At 40.1% G+C, this 22365-nt stretch overlaps 1 protein-coding gene across 3 annotated transcripts in view; it reads right to left on the bottom strand.

Moving 5' to 3' along the window:
• Positions 1-10953: 10953 nt before the first annotated feature.
• The window catches only part of LOC126174813 (protein LSM14 homolog A), a 148018-nt gene continuing 136606 nt past the window's right edge, over positions 10954-22365 (bottom strand). The window contains exons 8-10 of one of the 3 annotated variants that reach the window (XM_049921191.1): positions 20374-20533; positions 12184-12443; positions 10954-12067 (exon numbers count right to left, since the gene is read on the bottom strand). In XM_049921191.1, the coding sequence (XP_049777148.1) occupies positions 12060-12067; positions 12184-12443; positions 20374-20533 (428 nt within the window). In that variant the 3' untranslated portion in view covers positions 10954-12059. Of the gene's footprint in view, positions 12068-12183; positions 12444-20373; positions 20558-22365 lie in introns of all 3 variants that reach the window. The other 2 variants (XM_049921189.1, XM_049921188.1) reach the window with 2 other exon arrangements.

Here is a 22365-nt window from a genome sequence, read left to right on the forward strand (position 1 = left end):
TTCCGTGATTTACTCTTTGATTGTGGTTTTCTGTTCCATGTTCTACTCCTTGGCGAAAGTGTGAATCCAAGTGTGTTAGATACGGGATAATTTACCATACTGAACTTTTCTCACGCCTCTGCACGAGTTATTGATTGCAGTGTAGTATTGTCTGTTCTGTCTGCAGGGTTTCATTAATAAACTGTTACATCAAACTGAGACAAGCCTACTTCCCTTATTCAGCCTACAAGCACACGCAGATGTTAACCCGTCGATTTCGGTAATTCAAACCGGTACCGAGAAGGTGGTGACCCCGACGTGATCTCCTGCATGCACGCTGAATTTACGAGAAGTCCTTGCAAGAAACTGAGATGGCAAATCCACCAGAGCCGACAAATACTTCTGTGGCGCATCTAGCAGTGCAATTACCACCCTTCTGGCCGCACAATCCATTCCTGTGGTTTGCGCAAGTTGAAGCAAATTTTTCCTACGCAGGTATCACGGCCAACGCCACAAAATTCGTGCTGGTGGTCAACCCACTAGATCACCAGTACACCGCTGAGGTTTCCGGGTGGGAAGGAGCACCTGATCCTTGGCACGAATCCGCCCAGTGGATTCCCTGGGTTCGGTGTGGTGCGGCAGAGGGGTGAAGTGGACTGCAATAGTTGTCGTAGGGTTGTGGACCACTGTGACTGCGGCAGGGACAGAGCCTCTCCGTCATTTCTAGGTCCCCGGTTAACATACAATACAATACACTGCTGAGGTTCACGACATCATAATTAGCCCACCAGGAATGAACAGCTACGACCGACTGAAACCATAATTAATTTGGACAAGTCCGCTTCGCAAGAAGAACAAATCCGGCAGGTGCTTACCCAAGAGGACATCGGCGCCAAGAAACCTTCACAGTACCTACATCATCTGCGGAGTGAAGTAGATGCAGGTACAGTTTACTGCGCACGATCTGGAGCAGCCGGTTACCACCACCAGTGAAGGCAATCAGGGTGTCACAGACTGACCTGTCTTTAGGTGCAGTGGCCAAATTAGCTGATGAGATCCAAGAGGCAATGACGCCGTCAATAGTTAGTTCCGTCACCGCATTGTGCGCCTACACGGCGACAACTGTTTCACGCCTGGATTATGATGTTCTCGTCAACGAAGTGGACTTATTTTCACGGCAAATCAGGGAGCTGTTACACTGCCGCGACACGGACAACAGGAACCGACATCGATTCCGTCGTCGCTCACACATCAGGTCATCGACAGCCTCGCCTACGACAGGGACAGAACAAACAGTCTGTTGGTACCATAGCAAGTTTGGAGAGCAAGGACATAAGTGTACGATGCCCTGCGCCTACCCAAATGGCAGTGGCGATCAGAAGTGAGTGCCTCCTCCGGTTGCTGTCCGACATCCAGGCACCTGTTTGTGAGTGTCCAACGTTCCCCCTGGAAGTAAATAGTAGACACTGGTTCCAATTTGTCAATCTTTCCTCAAACCTTGCTACATCAGAAGCGACTATCTACACCCATTTGCCTCACAGCTGCTAATAACTCCTGGATTATGACGTATGGCATGATGCGCTTGGAACTCGACCTCGGGTTGTGCTGCGCATTCGTGTGGGACTTTACCGTCGTGGATTTCGCTGACCCAATCATCAGAGCCAACTTCCTTGCCCACTACAACCTGCTGCATGACATGAGGAACTCTCGCCTAGTTGACACACCGGCCTAACAACTTCCGGATTCCATCGAGATGCCGCAGTCCATACTGCCAAGGTAATCCAGGTAGTGGATGGCGTGTACACGGAGCTGCTGCGAGGATTTCCAGCCCTGATGCGACCACCCAGGGAGGGCACCAAAGGAGGTAAGACATGATACTGTATATTATATTGAGACTACTGATGGACCCCCTACCTCTTGTAGCTGAATTTGACAGTATGTTGTGCAGAGGTGTAATTCGGCCTTCTAACAGCCCTTGGTCCTCACCATTACATCTAGTGCCAAAGAAGGAAGCTGCATGGATTCCCGATTATTATCCCGTACCCTTGTTGTGCAATTACAATTACACATTGAGTGGTTCAGTAGTGTTCACTGTGTTAGACTGCAAAGGCCTGCACACAGATACCTGTAGCTGAAGGTGACATTCCAAAGACAGCCATCATCACTCCTTTTGGTTTATTTGAGAGCATGTTCATGACTTTTGGACTGCGGAACGCTGCATAGACATGGCAGTGCTTCATAGATTCTGTGCTACAGGGTTTACCTTTTGCGTCTGCATATCTGGACGACATTTTGGTTTTTTCGTCGTCGCCTGAGTAATATCGCCACCATCTAACCGAGGTATTCAAGCGATTGGAACACTACGGAATCTACCTCAAAATGTGTCTTTGGCCAACCTGAAGTAGACTTTCTCAGACATGATCGCTACCACGACCTGAGAAGGTGGAAGCCATTTTGCGCATTCCGAGGCCCGCTACAGCCAAGGAACTACGGCGTTTCCTCAGTATGTTAAATTTTTTCCGCCGCCATTTGCCACACCCTGCTGAGCTACAGGGACCTTTAGTCACAGCGCTAACTGGTCCGAAAGCCAATGGTAATGCGCCCATTACTTGGACTCACAAATGACTGTCGCAATTGAAACGGCCAAGAAAAACATCGCCAACGCAGCCCTGCTGGCACATCCAGATCCTACTGCCACGTTAGCACTGGTAGTCGACGCTAGCCAGACCACAGTTGGCGCTGAGGTTGCAACAACAGTGTAGTGACACATGGCAGCCACTCGCATATTTTTTCTTTTTTTTTTTTTCCCCCCACGCCAGTTGACAACCTCACACAGACTTTGGAGCACATACGACAGAGAACTTCTGGCCATTTACGAATCTGTCAAGTACTTCAGGCCACAACTAGAAGCACGTGACTTTTGTTATCTTTACGGATCACAAGCCACTAACATTTGCATTCTATCAGAACAACATGAACTGTTCCCCCCAGACAACACAATCAGCTCATGTTTATTTCTCAGTTTACCACTGATATCCGTCATGTGTCTGGGATCGACAATGTAGTGGCCGATTGTTTGTCCATAGGCAGCAGCATCGCCAATATGACCGATTATGCCAACCTCGCTGCAGCACAACAAGCTGATGCGGAATTACAAGCGATTCTGTCAAATGGTGAATCAGCGGTGGACCTGCAGCTGGTAGGCATTCCTGGAAGTGACGTAAAGCTATATTGTGACATGTCCACGTCGAAGCCAAGACCCTTCCTACCTCTGGAATTTCGGAAGGACACTTTCCATTCATTGCACAACTTATGTCACCCAGACATACAAGCTACAACACGCCTAGTAACAACGCATTACGTGTGACCTGGAATGCAAATGGACTGCCGCAAATGGGCGAGATGCTGCTTGAACTGCCAGCGTAGCAAGATAAATCACCACGTCCACTCACAGGTAGGAAGCTTTCCAATCATGACAGCACGATTCATGCATGTCCACCTTGACATTGTTGGCCCACTGTCATCATCTGATGGTCACCATTACATACTTGTGATGATTGATTGGTACACATGATGGCCAGAAGCTGCACTAGTGGACAATGTTACTGCAGAAACTATCGTTTTCACCTTCATCACACACTAGGTGTCACATTTTCGTTGCTCGCTGCACATTACGACGGACAGGGGGTGTCAATTCGAGTCTGATTTGTTTCGAGAGTTGACAAAATTTTGTGGCACACTTCACCACTGGACGATGAGCTATCACCCTGCTAGCAATGGTTTAATAGAGCAACGACACCGTACCCTAAAAGCTGCCCTAATGTGTCATGACACCGGATGGACCAAAGCACTTCCTGTGGTATTACTTGGACTCCAAAGCACATTCAAGCCAGACCTGGATGCTTCTTCAGCCGAATTGGTTTACGGCGAAGCATTATGCCTGCCGGGAGAATTCATGGCTACCAATGCTCGGCCAAATCCCACAGGTAACCTGCCGGAATTTCTCTGCCAACTGCGACAACATGTGGCTTGCCTCCGTCCGCAACAACCTCACAGACACGGGACTCCCGCCACGTTTGTCCATCGTGACCTATCCTCCTGCACACACACCATGTTACAAATGGTATTAAACTCCTGGCTCCAACCACCATATTCCAGCCCACACCATGTCGTAACCAGAGGAAACAAGACCATGGACATCTTGATAAATGGGAAACCAACTACAGTCTCCATTGACCATGTGAAACCAGCGTATGTCTTTCCGGAAGCTACAACGCCTGACCTACCATGACTTCCACCTCACTCAGCAATCACTCCATCAACATCGTCGCTGACACAGACACAGCCGGGTGCCGCAGTTGACCCACAACCATGTATCTCAAGATACGGGCAACATGTCAATTTTCCAGCATGCTATTTGGAATGCACTCTGCTTCCACCATGGATGCTGATGTTGACGTTTTCTGTCATCCTCCAGCACCGTGACATGCGTGGGTGTTTGAAAGTACAGTTCCGTGAAACTACCCCGCTGAACGTAGGAGACACTATAATCAAGCGACATTTGTTCTGTGATTTACTCTTCGATTGTGGCTTTCTGTTCCACGTTCTACTCCTTGGCGAAAGCGTGAATCCAAGTGTGTGACACGTACAAATCTTCTATATAGCATGGTGTTGAAAGAAAGGTGTATGAATTGATTTCTTTATGGATCAGTACAAAGTGTTTGCTTCTTCACCTGTACTGTAAGAACAATGAAGGAAAATATGCTCGAATTTCATCAGGTGTAGTAGAAAACAAGGCACTGATTTTTTTCCTTCCTTTTTTTAACATCACGCACCTGTTGCTGCAACTTCAGTGTCACTGTGTTTGATTTACCTCACTGTATTTTATTATCAGAGCTACCAGGAATACCACTTCCACTGTTGAACATACTTTCTATTTACTTGTCTGGAGGTAACTTTTTATGGCACAGCATTGCTTGCTGCTACACAGCTGATGAAAACCCTGAAAACAATTTTTTATAGCTTGCCGAGTATCTAAAGAAACTGTTATTCACCACTAACAAGGAGAAGTCCCCAGTAATGGGCCTGACTTTTTGAAACCAAATATACAGTGATGTAGGTTAAGACTGCAGCCAGGTACCACCCTGCAGCCATTCACCTGGTGGGCCCACATTTGTGTGAGTAGTTGCCAAAAAAATTTTGAAATGTCAAGTGATGTTTAGTAACAGGGGGGGGGGGGGGGGGGGGGGATCAAATATAAATGGAATTTTAATTTAAATTCATTTATTGAAAAACAAAGCAATTTATTTTTTCCACTTAGTCCCCTGCTTTGGAAATGCATTTGTCCCAGTGTATGGGCAGCTTTTTGATGCCTTCATCATAAAAAGAACTGGGTCGTGTTAGCAACCAGTTACGTAGTCTTCCACACTCACCTTCAAATCGACGCCCTCCTAGACCTTGTTTAAACGGTCTGAATAAATGGAAATCACAGGGCAACAAGTCCGGGCTGTAAGGAGGATGATCAAGTGTAGTCCCAAGCATTTCCTGTAGCCTGGAGAGCGCTGCAGTATGGAGTCGCGCATTGTCATGGAGGATGACCTGTCTAATCGACTGGTTTTGTCTTTTGTGGCGATATGCAACTCAACTTTTTCAACAATTCACAATAGTAAACAGCATTAATTGTGCATCACTCATGCAAAAAAAAAAAAAAATCACAGCAAAATGCCTCGCTGATAAAAAACAGTTAAAAGAACCTTGCCACATGACAGTCTAGTCTGCTTTCACTGGTGCTGCCTCCCCTTTCCTACGCCACTCCTTACTGGCTCGTGTGGATTCTGGAGTGTAATGGTGAAACCATGTTTCATCACATGTGACAATCCAGCTCAAAAAATGCAACACCTTCCGCAATGCTTGCTGTAAGCCTCTTGACAGACCTCAAAATGTTTCAACTTCAGATTTTCGGTCAAAAGTTTAGGGACCCATCTGGAACTCACTTTACGGAACTGTAGGTTGGTTGCGATTGCTTGACAGTTCCCATAACTGATACAGACTTTTTGTGCCATTTCTAATACTCTCGCGCTTCAATCATTAATGATGTGTTCAACAGCATGAATGTTTTTGTCTGTAACCCTGGTTCGAGGACAGCGACTGTGTTGCTTTTTTTCCACACATTCTTGTGCGACCTTGAACTTTTTATACTAGGCAAACACATGCATCCTTGGTAACATTTTGCCACTGAACTGTGCAATGAATCTTTGGCAAATTTCTGCTGCTGTAACTCCTTCGCAAGCAAGAAATTGGATAATTATGCATTACGCAATGGAGGGTGCACCTGTTGCTGAGACATTAGTGTTAGTGATGAAATGGTGGGAAATGTCTAACAGCATGCTCTCCTCACTTCTAACAGTCCCGCCTAAGCATGGCAGAAGCACAGGGGCAGTCCTACCAACTGTTGATGTTCAGGAACAAAAATCCCATTATATTTGATCCCCTTCTCATAAAATGAGACAAAAGAATGGAAATTAAACAATTACATTTTAATCAATGGAATGAAAGTGATGATCAAAGTCATTTTGATAAAAATTGAAAAATAAAAAATTACTATAACTGACTAGATTCAAACCCACAACCTCCTTCACATGAAGCTGCCGTTCTATCCATTACACCACACAAACCAGACTATGTACTTAAACTTCTTTTTACATTATTGAGCATCACAAAATTCCGAAATTTTTATGTCAATTACTCAGAGTGAGGGCCCAACAGGTTGAATGGCTCTAGTAATGATGTTTGGTTTGTGGGGCACTCAACTGTGCCGTTATCAGTGCTTGTACAAATTCCCAACCGTTGCTCAGTTCAATCTCGCCACTTCCATGAATGATGAAATGATGAGAACAGTAGAAACACCTCATCTTGAGGCAGGGTAAATCCCTGACCCCGGCAGGAATCGAACCCAGGACCCTGTACTTGGGAAGTGAGACGCAACCGCGAGACCATGAGGTGTGGACAAATGGCTCTAGTGTAAGATACCTGGGATTTAAACCTATAGAACCATATAGACTGTTTCAAAAAGTTGATCTCACCACTGTGGACCTCTCCTTTTAAGTAGATGACTCTCAGCTTTCCAATGATGCAACATGTCATGCCACCTCTTGACAAAGACTAAACACTAAAAAGCTACAGCTGCTCAGCACATATCTGGCACTGTAAAAAATAGACTTTAAAGCTGTATAAGCAAACAGGTTAATGCCACCATACCACAGTGAACTACGTAGTTTATGGTTGGAGTTACTTCACACGTTATGCGTGCATTTCTGGATGTGGTACAAGTACATCTTCGATATTTTCATTATGGGTACATTTGTGCTGCAGCCTTGCAGATGGCACACTGTGGGCTCACAGAACTGGGAATGTTTACCTTGTGGCTTTTCACTATATGAAATTTAGTTCCTGCACTGTGGCAATGACAACAGCTCCTGCCAAAAATTTGGTGAACAAGTAGACGAAAAATAAGGGTGCACCTTTTAAATGTAGATTGTTTGCAATGCCAATATGGTCACCAGTTTTAAGAAGAGCTGAAAAATTATCAGGAATGCTTCTTCAGACAGTTGAATGTTATTTGAAGTTTTTCTGTTTATTTTATATATTACAGAACCTGAGTAAGGTCAGATCTGTAGCAAAGTGAATTATTATTTACAGTCGCATGAATTATTAATTTAATTCCTGTAGAGTTGTTAATATGCCTCCTCACTTTTAATCAGCTTTTACTGCCTTAATTTCATGCTGATATTCTAATGAAAAAGCAAGTGACAAATTAGGTGAAAGACTAACTGATTCTATAAGTCATTACTCCTAATACTACCCATTATGAAGCAGCTGGGATCTGTACGCCTCTTGTCCCACACTAGTTCTCACAATGTTACTGCTGCTTATTGTGGTGATATTGGTAAGATATTTGGAGACTTGAGTCTACAAAAGAGATTTCTCAAAACATCCACACAACCCATACTTTAATACTATCGAAGAGTGTACGATCCACACCAAATGTGACAATCAGCAAGTTTTTAACTGTACAATGCATCAATGGTAACAGGTTTGTTCAAGACGATGCCCAACACCCGAGATGACAGACTAATTCAGAAAGAGACTATCTCAGAAAAAGACTACTTTAAAACTGAAGTACCAGTACTAAGCGAGGAATCTAGGAATATACGACAGCTCGGGAAGTATCAGTCTTGCAGGAATCACCAAGGTGATCTTAATGAAATTGCAGCTTTACAGAGTCACTGCAAGGAAATGGAATGGAAGAGACAATATGAAGTGCAACAGGATGTATTCTCTGCCATGCACTGCACAGAAGTTTGTAGGGTCTGGCTGTAGATGGGGATGAAGGTGAAGGCGTATGGTGTAAGAGAAATTACTGCTATGAGGAACAGTCATACACAAAACAGCTAGAATGGCCTTTAAGTAGCAAATCGTGGCTCTAGTTTCAGGGCAGGTGGTGAATAAGGAGAACCTTTGCAAACAGCAATTGTGCGGTTTAGATTTGCTGGTAGCACTAACTACGAGGACGACTTGCCAACTGTATAACGAACTCTTCCTCCCCCCCCCCCCCCCCCCCAAACATCGTTTTGTGTCATTTTAAGTGCCTTATTTACTTGCATATTATTGTAGATCCTCTGACAAAAAATGGAGCCATCTAAAGCAGTGTATATTGGTTAGTGAATCCTTCATGATTGGACCTGTGTATAACCTGGGAGTTTTACTCTTAGTGAGTAATGTACTATCAGCAATTTATTTATATACTCAAGTAACATCTCAAGTAACAGGGCAGTACAGCTGACACTTCTGTAGATGCTGTGGAAGAAAGTAACTGATTCCTTGACTATCTCAGACTATCTAGCAGTAGAAATTCCCACTCCTACTTGCTTGCTCCCGTGGCCACAAGTTTTGTAGCCTATTATGAACATGCACTCTTGCTTACTCTAATTCTAAGCTTCACTCTGTCACAGTTTTCCTAGTATAACGGTAAGTATTCCACCTTTCGTGATTAACAATAGTTATTTGGACCAGACTACTTTGCTTAATTTCAGTCCCTACTTCTAAGTGTTCTAAAAACATATCAAATATTTTATGCATACTGCACTTCAGACTGTTTTAGTCTTTATGTTCTAATATACTCACCTTCACCTCATTTACTTGATCATGATAAAATAGATTTACACAGTGTTTAAGTCTCAAGAGATAGAAATATCCCGTATCAGCTGCAGTGTAATGTGTTTCAGTGGTTCCTTAACCTGCCAAGTATTAGCATCAAAGCTGTCATCTTTGACCCTCAAATATTCCTTTTCCCACAATGAGTCAATCTCTTAAGTGTTTACAGATGCAGGCACTTCATGTTTCCGGGATTATATTTGCATAATGAAATGAACGAAAGACAAGGCATTTTGGAGAGTTTTTTGTGCCGTGGCTTAGTTGAACTCAATTTTCATATTACTGAAGTATAAATATGAAGGCACCAGATATACCGCTGCTTCAACAACACTGCACCTGCACTGTTTGCTTCTGTCAGCCGGCACGGTGTCACGCGAACATGTTTCTGGTTGTCTACCTGAATACTAAGTATGAATAAGAACCTTTATTTTTTTGAATACTAAGTACGTTACTCAATGTGATTTTTGCAGTTTTGTTACATGAAGCTTGTGGTGACAGCCTCAGCTGCAGTGTAGCTGAAGTTCTGGCTGGGTGATAGAAGCAACACAACCAGATGCACTGTTGATTTGTTTGTTTGCAAAGCTGAAGTACCATACTCAGTAGCTTTCATAGATTTCATGTTATTGTTAATGTGATCTTTTTGTTGTCTCTATCCAAAGGTAACTTCAAGGAATATATTTACACAAACCATGCATCCAATCCATTACCTGCGAAGTACTACCGTTTCGTAATTACTAAAGTAGGGAATCAACGAACGCTTATTAACACAAATCAGTAACATTGAATGTCCAAACGTCCAGTAACTGAAGTAGTGAAACAGTGTTCATCAATAGTACCTGTAAGGTCTTACCTTCCCAAAAGCCACTACAGGATGCTGCAGCAACTGCTAAATATCTCAGTGTCCACTACAGGGCTTTACTCTGCAGAAGGATACTAATCCCAAATAGTATTATATTAACTATTATCTGTACAGTGGCTGTGAATTTCTACAACAATTTGTGTGCAAACTACATATTGTAGTATATTGTGTGAACTATTATTATTCCAAATTGTTCCATATTCCCCAGAACACATGAATAATGAAAATGTAACTTGTCCACAAAACACAAGTACACTGAATACAAACCACACACAATATCAGAGGTAACATTCTGAATAATTTCCGTGTATTCATGCTTCAGTAGTATATATATAATGAACTATCTATACTTTATTAATTTCCTGCAGTGTTCTGTGCAACTTTGTTAACCTAACAATCCAAGTTACAAAATACTAGGAAATATGAAATGCCACACAAGGATGGACGTAACATAAATGCCGCAGAACATTCAAAAAAATTTCTGAAGCAAAAATTTAAAAAGGAAACATTCAGCATGCTCTTGCAAACTGAACCTTAAAGTCCACTTAAAATTTCTTTCAAGTATATGGATAAAGAAGTAAGACAAATGTAAATTGACATTTTTTGAAAATTTTTGTCACAGCAGCAACGAGAACAACAGTTTTGTATTGATCTTTAAGGTATGTGCCTATCAACTAGTAGGCCTATTTCACCAGTAAAAACAGCAACTACATTAACTTTATTATGTCCTTTGATTCAAACTGGGTTTAATCTTACATAAAACTTACGTTGCTTCCTTCTGAGTGCCATGTGCAGATTGAGATGATTTAAAATTTTGTTTTTGCTCACAGGCTTACTGTGGGAAAATAGTTCTGATGGGCGAAAACTATCTATCTGGATATTGAACAAATTTGAACAGAAAATAAGATTTATCTGCTTGACCAGCAGTAATAATTATTTGCTCTTTGACATGATGTACATATCATGATATTGTGTAACAAAAGTTTCTCTTACACCTGTAGTACATTTTACACTAAAAAACAGAAATAAAAACTAAATTATTTAGAACACACTTACACCTTAAAAGTTTGTAACATCGTCTGGCAACATTTTAATTAAATGTTACTAGTTTAGTATCACATCAAAAAACAACATTCTTAAGTAGTGTAAGCAATGAGCGCACACAGCGAGTCAATTTATCACAGAAAAAAAAATTGTCAAATATAGTCAGTTCATGCATTTTGAAAAGTTGATAGACGAGAGCCTGATCCAACTTTTTCACTTCACAACACTTTAAACTAATTTTAAGATGGGGAGAAACAGAGGAAATGATATTAACTTCTATGCATTGCAGGCTCAAATGTGTGTGCATCACACACATTTCAAACAAAAAGTTACCATTCATGCAGCAAAGAAAACGTGAATACATGTCCAAACTATCACCACATTAAGGTACAGAAACTAAATATCTTCTCTTGGATTGTACTTTCACCACAACATTAAGTAAAACCTCTTGTTAATCTGACATTTTAATCCACTTACTAATTAAAGTTGAGATTTCTTACAAGCACCATTTATCAATCCTCCATTTGAAAAAATTTATTACAAAAATACACGAGTTGACAGCAAAACTCCCAACTTTCAGAAAGAAAATCTTTCATCTCCCTTAAATTCACAGTACTTGCATAATTTTTACTTCATTATCAGAACTAACCTGCCACAGAAATATTCTGAAGTGTGTATTCTTGTGACACTCAAATGTTTAAACAAATTACAGTTCTGCAAACATTGAGGTACATCTATTTTTAGTGACAAAACAAAAATTAAAAATAATTTTACAAGTTGTCAGTTCTTAATCAAAGGCAATTCATGCTAGTGTCTTTAATACAATAGAATGGTCATGTATTTAACAACTAAATAAATTTCTTTCTGCAGTCTTATTTAAATGCTTAATTTCATTTTATCCACTGCTTCAGTGCAGACTGCTGAGCCACCTCTGGCTTCAAACAAGAGTCAAGTCTTCGGAGTTTTAGTTACCTGGAAAAGAACAATTTTTTAAAATATTTGACACTGAGTAAAGAACTCACATAGAATGAATTTAGTCCACCACCACATGCTCTTCATACAATGTTAAGTTACAAATTACTGCTTACTTTGGACAGTAACTGCTCTGGGAGGCGTACTATTTGCAATTGGAGCTGGTGTCTGTTGCATGTTTGTTGAGCTGTTTCTATTGCGGTTAGCTCCTAGTATCCCAGATCCTTGGCCTCTGAAGTTGTTGCGGTACTGACCTCTGTAACCACCTCTGTTGTAATAACCACGACCTCTAAATCCACCTCGGCGTGCCGATGCTACTCCAAATGTTTCTGAGTTCAGCTTACGTTCTGTCCTCCAATCTGTTCTTTGTGAACGCCTGAAACAATTTTTTTTTGCAAATTTAGCAACACAGATGTAATTGTGACTTACTTGCTGGGCAAGCAACACACACACAGCTATTCCATTTCACAACAGTTCAATAAATGTTGCCATGACATCAGACAGTGTAAAAGAAGAAATACTAACCTCATTCTCACTAAAGGTGGGTCATTTATCTTTTCATCAGAGTGGCCTGCACTTTAACATTTCCCAATCTATCCTCTCTTCCCCAACCGAGGAGCTTTTAATCCCTAAAGCTGGGTTCGTGTCAGTTTTACTTGTATACATATACGGCAGTATTGCAGTTTCGTTTCCTGATGGAAAGTCCTAGCCAGAAGTTAATCCATAATCTCATCAAAATGTTAAAACACTTTATTTTAATGCAAGACTCATTGTCTTTCACCACAGGGTTATTAGAATCTCTTCTGAAAGTATCCCTTCTACCTCACCTCCACCTTCTGTTTCTGACATTTAATTTTTTTTTATCTCCTTCATTCAAACATTGTTGAAGAATATGTATAGGTCATTGGCCATGAAACCTTATTGTAACTTACTCTAGTCAGAATATGATTAAGTGCAGAATTAAGTTAACTGGCAAGGAGATCCACTTCATTTTATCCAAATTCACTGATATACCTGACCTCATTCACTACTGTGATCAGTTTATTAACAAACACTATCTGATGAGAAGTATCTGGTATCAGAAGAGCTTTTGTGAAGTCTTGAGGTTAAAGTTTTTCTAATTACAAAACAGCCTCTCCAACTATTACATTTTAATCCACTACCAACACCTACATTTGAATTCACTACGAACACCTTTTAGAAAAGGATTCTAGTGCACATTGAAGTCTTCCATTATCTTCCTATCTCTAGAATACGATATCAGAAGAAATAGATCTGTCTGTATAGAAAGATGTGAGACTGTTGTGCTGGCAGCGGAGCAGCAGTAACAGCTGAATGTTTCCAGTAAGAGAGCTCGGTGACTTCGAAGGTTGACTGGTTGCTGTGTCACATGAGTAACAAATCCATCAGGGATGTTTTAATCCTTCAAAAGCTGTCCAAGTGAACAACTGGTGATTTCACTTAAGTGTGAAAGTTAAGAAAAACACAGCTAAACAAAGACCAGGCAGGCTTCATGTACTGATGGACAGGGACTGTTAAGCATTGCTGAGGATGCTTGTAAAAACCTGCATGAAGTTAGTGGACGGAATCAGCCTACTTCCGAAGGGCTACTAACAGTCCAGCTACTAATTGTGCATGTGGAGTTACAACAAATCTGGTACAATGATCAAGTAACTCTTCTGTACCTTACACATTTGTTTAGTTGGTACATTAAAAGGGCGTGTAAGCCGACAAGGAAAAAAGGTCTCAATTTTTATAGGATTTCCTGTGTAAAAGTACACCTTTTCCACAGTGAAAACATTTTCTCTGTGTTCAGTGACAGTATACTTTCACTCAGGACTGTAGAACTTGTCAATCATTGAATGGTTAATGTTCTATACACTGGCGTGTAACTTCCCAGCATTTTACAATACGGAAACAAAGAAAAGGACATTTTGGAAAGATCTTTGATGTGCAGCAACATGTACGCTGCACGTTTCTGTATTATGAAATTATATCTTCCAATTCCAGGAAACATGGCACATTAGTTTCCAAAGCACTGAAATCAAGGTTGCAAAGCGCTTTTATGAGCCAATCATAGCTCATGTCATGTGATCTTGCCAGCCAATGACAGCAGACATTCAGAGCATAGGACACATGATCTCAGCCAAATAGTGTAATCACTTAAGTAGTGTTAACACAAAAATAGGGAAAGTTAATGGTTTAAATTAAGCTCAGCTTTCACATATAATGTTGGTCATTTTTGCATGTGTTATGCTTGACGATACGTCACGCAAATGTGCAAGTAAAATCTTAAATAATGACAAATGTCTGGTCTCCAGGGCTCTAAATTTTTCTAAGTGTCTGGTCCTCAAAATTTTATGTCAGAATGAAACAAATTGTGATTTAACAAATTCATCACACCTTCTCACACTTAACATATTTCATCTTGCATAAAATGAAATTTAAGTAAGGCTTTTCAAACCACCATTCACAACATTTTCCTGCAACCTGTTAGAAATAGGTTAGTTTCAGAATTTGCCAGACTGCAGCACATACCAGACGTTACTGCACACGTGCAGGTACGATGACGTTACTCTGTATGTTTGTACATATGAAGCAGTAAGAGCTCTTACATTATGTCATAAAATAGACAGGACATTAGAAGCTACTCCAAGAGCATCATAATTTCATAAACCACACTAAAATGCATAATTCAGTTTGAAGTGCACATTTATATGTCCAAATTCACTATGAAGTAGCCTTCAACCAGATATTAAGCTTTTCAGTGTGGTTTTTGGGATGTAAAATTACTTTGAGTATCAGTTCTGTATTCTCATGTTGGTTCTGTATTATAGCATAAAGCTGTATGTGCCACAAGAAGAAAGTTTGCACTTAAAATTCAGCGAACCATTGAAAATAGCCATTAGTGTGGAATAGAGAACTTCGTTTCAAATAAACTGACTGTCTCAACAGGAAAGATCAGTAGAAGTCAAATTTAGTTAGCAAACCAACAAAGATAACCTCATTGTTCTGCAAGGGAATTAATGCTCGAGAGTCAAAAATGTGGAAATAAAATAAAACCGAGAAACAAATTTTAGCCTTTCACAATTATGTGAATGTATTTTAAATCACTTGCTAGTGCCCAGCAACAGAAATACATTTTGTTTTCATTTGATGTGAGAGGTTGAAATAAAGAGGAAACAGCAAAAATCACTAAACGTGAATACTCATGTGGAGACTGTACCCCCTTCCCACTACAACTCTGACTGCTCTGCGTATGCACAGGTCTGGCAGGTAGGGTGAACCAAGAAAATTTTTCCGGGTTGCATCTGGCAGCTTATTGCTACTGGCAATACAGTTAATAGCCACACTTCAAGTAACCAGGAACAGAAGGTACTGCTCATACACATCTACGCATAAGCCCACTGGCAACAGCTGAGAAACCTAATGTAAACAATTGTTATGTCACGCTCCTCAGGAGGAGGTTGCTGTTACGAAGCATTGTACTGTCTTCGTCATAAAGCCTTTGACACATTTTGCTGTTGGCAGAAGCTCATGTGTGTACTGTTTTTGTTGTAAATGGCACATTTCCTTTGCAACTTAGGTTTTATTTTGTTTTTTCTCTGGTTTATGTTATATTGCTGCAGTATTATTCTGCAGTAGTGGGAAACAGTAACATTCTTTCTTAGAGTATCAGTTTTTACCAGTCAAAATAAAAAAATAACCAAAAACTCAAAACACCAAAAAATTCCCAGAATTCTAATAAGTTGAAGAGGGTTTTCCCAGTTTTCTCCCAGATTTCCCGGGGCATGTAAACCCTGTTTAATTAGTGTCAAGAGTGACGGTGGATGATTCCAAGAAAGTTATCTGGAGTGATAAATGAAGTCATAAACTGTGGCAACGAAAGGGTTCGAGTTGGCAAATGCCTGGAGAGTATTACCTCCCGTCATGTGTAGTGCGAACAGTGCCGTACATGAGGATTATGTTACAGTATGGGGTGTTTCTTGCAGTCAGGGTGTGGTTCTTTTGTTGTGCTTAAGGGAATACTGAATGTGAAAGGATACAATCACATTATACAACACTGTACTGCACACAATCTAGAACAGTTCAGAGACAACTGTACGAGCATGCACCCTGTTGAAGCAGCATCTGTGAGGCAACAGTTTGTTGACAATAATATTCCTGCCATGAACTGGCTCCCCAAGAGTCCAGATCTGAACCCAATGCAATAACTTTTGAATGACTGGATTGAGGGGCTTAAAGAAACCAAGGTACAAGTTGCTTCTTTCAAAGAAACTATTGACAATAATCTGAAATCCACATTTCAGTAAAAGGGCGTTATCAAATATAGAGTAATACAAAACCCTAGTGTTTCGAACAACTTTTGAGTCAGAATAGAATTATCTTTACATCTTACTTAAAATACATAATCTTATTTTTAATCACTAACACAAGTCACTTTTTTATCTGATAAAAGTCACACAAAAAATTTGTATAAGTGAGACAGTTTACCCTTTCTTTAAGCAGCAGCTCCTGAAAGTTTGGTTTCCAACCAGTTGAAACACAACTAATGTCACTCTCCGATTTCAGCTGACTGCAGTGTTTTGCTTTCATGATGGCTGGTGTGAAGAATCTAGGCTTCCATAGGAATGCAGATGAGAACTGTAAGGATTCCTTTGCCACTCCTGGATAAATACGAAGGAAACTGGCCCAAAACTCTTCCAAGCCCATTTGTTACAACTATTCTTTTCAGCACTCTAATTACATTTCAATTGGACTGCAGCCTCTTATTTCATTAAGAGGTGTATGCACATTAATTTTTAAGAGTGAGCTTGGTAATAGATGTGAACCTAACACAGTTGGTACTCCATCAGTGTAAATTCTCTTAACTCTGTCCAAAAAGAAACTATTTTTAACAAAAAATTCATTAACAATAGGAAATATATCAAAACCTTCTGATGTTGCTTTTAAGTTTTTAGGAAACTATAGTCCTTCCACTGTTTTCTTCTTGTCCACAAATTGGCATTATACTATGAAATGACGTCATTGAGCTGTGTCAGTAGAACTGTCACACTGCAAAGCAAGAAACTGAGACCTCAGTCTTAACTAGCAACTCTTTCACATTCTGGGCCATTTCTTCAAACCTACATTGTATACTGATGTTTGTAAGAGTTCTCATCTGCTTTCATTATATTTTTCAAAAAAATTTGGCTGCTTTAAGAATGGAAGGTTTGATATTAACATCTCACCAACAGCAGGTAGCTTTGTTTTCCTGTTATAAGAGAACTTAGTATGATTATTTAGCAACTCATGTTTGAAGGACCTAACGGAGTCTAATTTCATGTGATTTAAAGAATTTTTTCCAACAAAATCTTTACATTTAGTTTTCAATTGAAGGTGTGCTGCACTGTGTCATTACTCGAGACATTATGAAACAACACACTGTAGGAATCTATTAATTACTTTTTCAACATAAATTGATACCCAACATTCATATATTCTTTTAGGAGAGTATGTTCATTATACCTTCTTTATTTAGGAGCTATTTTTAATCATTGTAAAAAACCAATAAAAATATTGTCTACAGAGCAGAAGTAGTATAGTACTGTTACAAATGCAGATTTCAGACTGAAGGAGGCCTTTTCAACGTAACTTGTGATACGTTAGACGAAGCTGATGCTGCCAACTGTAAAACAAAGTGTGCTCAATAACTATAGTAAGAACAAGATTTTTTACTGGTCAGACCACGTGCTTCTGTTTTCATCTGAGCTGTCTGCACCTCTAACACAGGGGAATCTTATCTGCAGAGTTAAGTATGTGGTGTAGCATCTTTATGATGGTCCCCTTGAGACCTTCACAATACTGGCCAAGGTACTTTATTTACCTGAGTATAAGTTTATCCCGAATGTAGGACAACTTCCCTTTTCTGAGGAGACTCTTTCAGAAAAATTTAACGTTCTGACTAATCAAAATTACAATCTTTTATTGACCTAAGCTATCTGCCTAAAGTTACCATTACACCTATTCTAAAATTAGGCCATTTATTGGTTATCTATGTTTCGATAATAAAAGGAGAAAAATAAATAGTTTACATTAACTTTTATCTTCACTGCCTCTTGTTTAGCCTGTCATCTGTAGAACCACTCTTGTTAATCGTCATCGCCGTCATCCTAATAGGGCACGGTTGAACTTATCTTCATAGTTTCTTCCATGTATGTTGCGATTCTATTTTTACACATAGCGCATTTCACTTCTATACTAACATGGGACTATTAGAATTTCTTTTGGTACAAAAACACATTGCCTGCCTGTTACTATCTCATGGGCTGTGTGGAAACAGCAGCTGACACACCCCATATATTTTACATCATACCTCACAGTGAGTATTAACAACATTACTGTGTGAAACACTGAAGTACACCACTGACTCCTGTCTACACTTACCTCCTGCAGATCGGAAATGGCATGAACAGTGAAGTAAAGAGGTGCAATGGCAAGAAAAAGTGACTGAAGTAGTAGATGTGAGAGAGTAAGTTTCAGGCAACTTCTTGGAGTAGTTGGTCAATAGGAGTGGAAATTCTTTCAGTGGGAGCACAATACGCAGTTAGAATTGTGTATCTAAGACTGTTGACTTAGTGGATTTTGGGGATCATGCAGAAGGTCGATGTGCAGGGTATCATCGGGCTGAGGAGAGGGAGCTGGGAGAGGTTCTGGAATGGGCCTAAGGATTCCAGAAGAGACTGCAGGTTATAGTGAATTGTGGAATGGGATCATGTCACCATACTGTGCCACTCGCCACTGGCTTAAGTACCTGTGAACCATATGCCTCACCCACACACATGCCATCCCTCCCTCCCACATTCCCAGCCAGCAAACCAGCTGCCTCACTCCAGGTCACTAGCTAGGCACCTCGATCCCTCCCTTGCCTCCACCCCCATCCCTCACCCCATCCAAACTGCTGAACTGCAATCCCAGCACCTAGCATCCAGCTGGAAATGTACATACCTGTACTCTAGCTCAACAAAGGATTTATTCCGAAACCTATTTGTTTTCTTTATCTTTTTATGTGCCCATCAATAACTTGACACTGTCCAGCTAGTGGTCTTCTGTCTTACATTTTTTGTATCAATATAAAAGACCGTATAATGAGTTGTTGCAGTTATGGACAATTTTCTCAGTATGAATATCAGTACTTTTTATATTAATGAAATTCTGACAATCATTTGCAGATTGCAAAAACAATATGTAAAAATTAAACTTAACTGCACTGAAAGTAGACAGCAGAGGTGGAAGAAGACTGCACCATAAGTATTGAGAGTGGGGTGTTTATGAGCAGGCAACTAATATGAAAGGAATGGAATGTGAAGTATCAGACTAACTCCTCAGGTATTCTGTTACTGTAGAACAGAACAAAAGGTGTGCAAAATTCTAGTCCAGATATCTCAATTGTATATTTACAGGTTCTTCACAATTTTCCTGCGTGCTGTGGCATGAAGAGTTTAATTTTAATGTAAAGACTCTTTGAGAAAGCCAGAACTAGTTTAGGGAACATTCTACCAGTTGCAACATTTTCATAAATTGTTGTCTCATGATTTATGCAGAAAACAAGATTCTACATTTCAGTGTTGACAATGTGTACAGAACTACATCACCTAAGTTGAACTTATAAATGAGCAGGAAAATTGCAACTTCAATTAAGAATTGGAGAGCGGAATGGAATATTTAATAAATGTAATGGATCTTCACTTGTCTTTGAAGTGATCATACAAGTAGTAGTAGTAGTAGTAGTAGATGTGGCACTTTAGACCGGTGTTAGCTTTCTACCGAACATTGCTGCATGAATGAAATATTTAGGGATTTACATATGGAGAGGGAGGAATGTTACAAAAGCGCATATAAACAGCAATATTAATTCTTTAAGCATTCTGCTGCTGTAGATGCAAACACTTCAAACACTCTTTAGCCTGTTTTTGATCACTGCATGTTTTTGGTTGCTCCTGAAGTCAAATTGTAGAAGTAATTTAAGAAATTTCTCCCTTGCACTGATAATCAGGTTCTCCAAATTGTCCTACTAGGTTTTAAGGAAGATATCTATTAGAATGTGTTCCATATTCAAGAGCTACCTGAAGAAAGGCAAATGTGGCATTTTGTTGGAGGTCATTGTAAAAGCTTCATGGCTGACTGCCTCTGGACTATACCGAGAGCAGGTATCATTTTAAACTTGATAATGTTACTTGTAAAACTGCCTATAGTTAATCTGTTACCCTCCGCCACACACTGTCAGGTGGCTTGCGGAGTATGGATGTAGATGTAGATGAACTTACCCTTTACTTCTCTCTACTGCTTCACAGCTTATATTGTCGAAGAAAGACTTTGATCGGTCATAATACACTTCATGTTCTTCTTCCGTCTCACCTTCACCAATTCCAGTCTCATTTCCAGAATCATCTTTCTTTTCTGCATCACCATTCGCTTTTCCATCACCTGCAATGACAGGTTCTGAATCTGCTGTAACATTTACAATGTCATATTTCAGCAGATTTTTCTACAGAACACTACCTGTCACACTCTTAGTTGGCTCTGAAACTATCATAGTTAAGCAAAGCATTTCAAAATTTTAAAAATAAGAAAAAACACACACACACACACACACACACACACACACACACACACACACACACACACACAAACAAAACAAAGCATTCACAGGCATATCTAAGAACTAATTTTAACAAACAAGGGAACTGAACACAAGCTTTTTGTTACATGAAATAAAGTATACAGCATAAATAAATTCAACTGAAGAAAAATAGCTAAGAAGCATTTAAATATTTAATAAAACTAGACAAAACTACAACAATAGTGGCATCCTGTAAATGGATCTTTTGTCAGGCATCAGCAATGAAAAGTATGTAGTACCTATCTGGAACTATTCCAGCAATTTTTGTTACATGAGCATACTATATCTTTAAAAACCAGTTTCATGGGTGTTGATTCTGAACAGGACACACATTTTACTCTTCCCATGCTCATTTTGCCTAAGTTTAGGTCCATAATTTTTGTATGGGGGCAAAGTGCAAGAAGTAATTGAAGCAAACACTAACTTCCCTTTTTCTTAATTCAACTTATATACTGAACTCACAGTAACAATACTGTAAATTTCTCACTAGCCATATCATGAATGTAAAATTATAGAGATTAGAGCGCGCACAGAGGCTTTCAGACAGTCGTTCTTCCCGCGAACCATACGCGACTGGAACAGGAAAGGGAGGTAATGACAGTGGCACGTAAAGTGCCCTCCGCCACACACCGTTGGGTGGCTTGCGGAGTATAAATGTAGATGTAGATCAATTTTATTATTCTAAAAACCTTAAAATTTGCTCCTGCAATAGTAAATTAATTTATTTTTACCATATTAGTGAAATAAAATATCTTGCCAACATTCCTCCCCAAATTCAGAAAACAAAGTGGAATTCAGGTATTGTGAAGTTTCACTGTTGAGTTCATTGGCTTACATCCCTTTCACTGTAATTTTCTTCAGCTTCTTTCCCTTGGAGAGTCTTAATTTTTCGTTTTATCATTAATATTAAAGTTCTGAAGATTTCATTTCTCTCCTACCCAAACCTCACAGCTCATATGCTGGGTTGTGTCTTAAGTTAGTTTGATTTGCTCACACGTACCATCTGTAGTGCCAAAACACCCTGCACCTGCTGTGCCCCCCAGGATAACACAGCTGCCCAACTGCCCCTACAGCAGAGGTCCACAACCTGACTTGACACTGGATATGTCTGTGTGTAGGCCTGACATTCAATGGAACAGCGTGATGGTGTTTAGAAGCTATGGTAAGCAAGAACGATAAAATTCCCAACATCTTATGTTGTTTTACTATCATAAGGTGAAAACTGCCTACAATGCCACAATATGATTTGTGCTGCATACAGGAACAATGCAGTAACAGCTCAATCATGCCAAACGTGGTATAGTCAATTTCGAGCTGGTAATTTCCCCCTAAACAGAAACCTCTATTTGGACGGCCAGTGGTTATGGACATGGTACAGCTTATTGACATGACAATGCTCCATGAATGATAGCGTGGGCGTTGGCAGAGGAGCTCTTTCACTCTTGCTACTGTAGCCAGGAAATTCAGGAAGCTGGGTTACATAAATACTTGCAATGTATGGGTTTCTCGCGAACTGAGTGAAGCGAATTTGATTTAGTGTGTGTTTATCTGCAACTCCTTAAGGAGACAATCAGAATGCTCCTTTCCTGGAGCACCTGGTAACTGGTGATGGGAAGTGGATTATGTACAACACTGT

Source organism: Schistocerca cancellata, chromosome 3 (genome assembly GCF_023864275.1).
Source record: "Schistocerca cancellata isolate TAMUIC-IGC-003103 chromosome 3, iqSchCanc2.1, whole genome shotgun sequence".
NCBI lineage: Eukaryota > Metazoa > Arthropoda > Insecta > Orthoptera > Acrididae > Schistocerca > Schistocerca cancellata.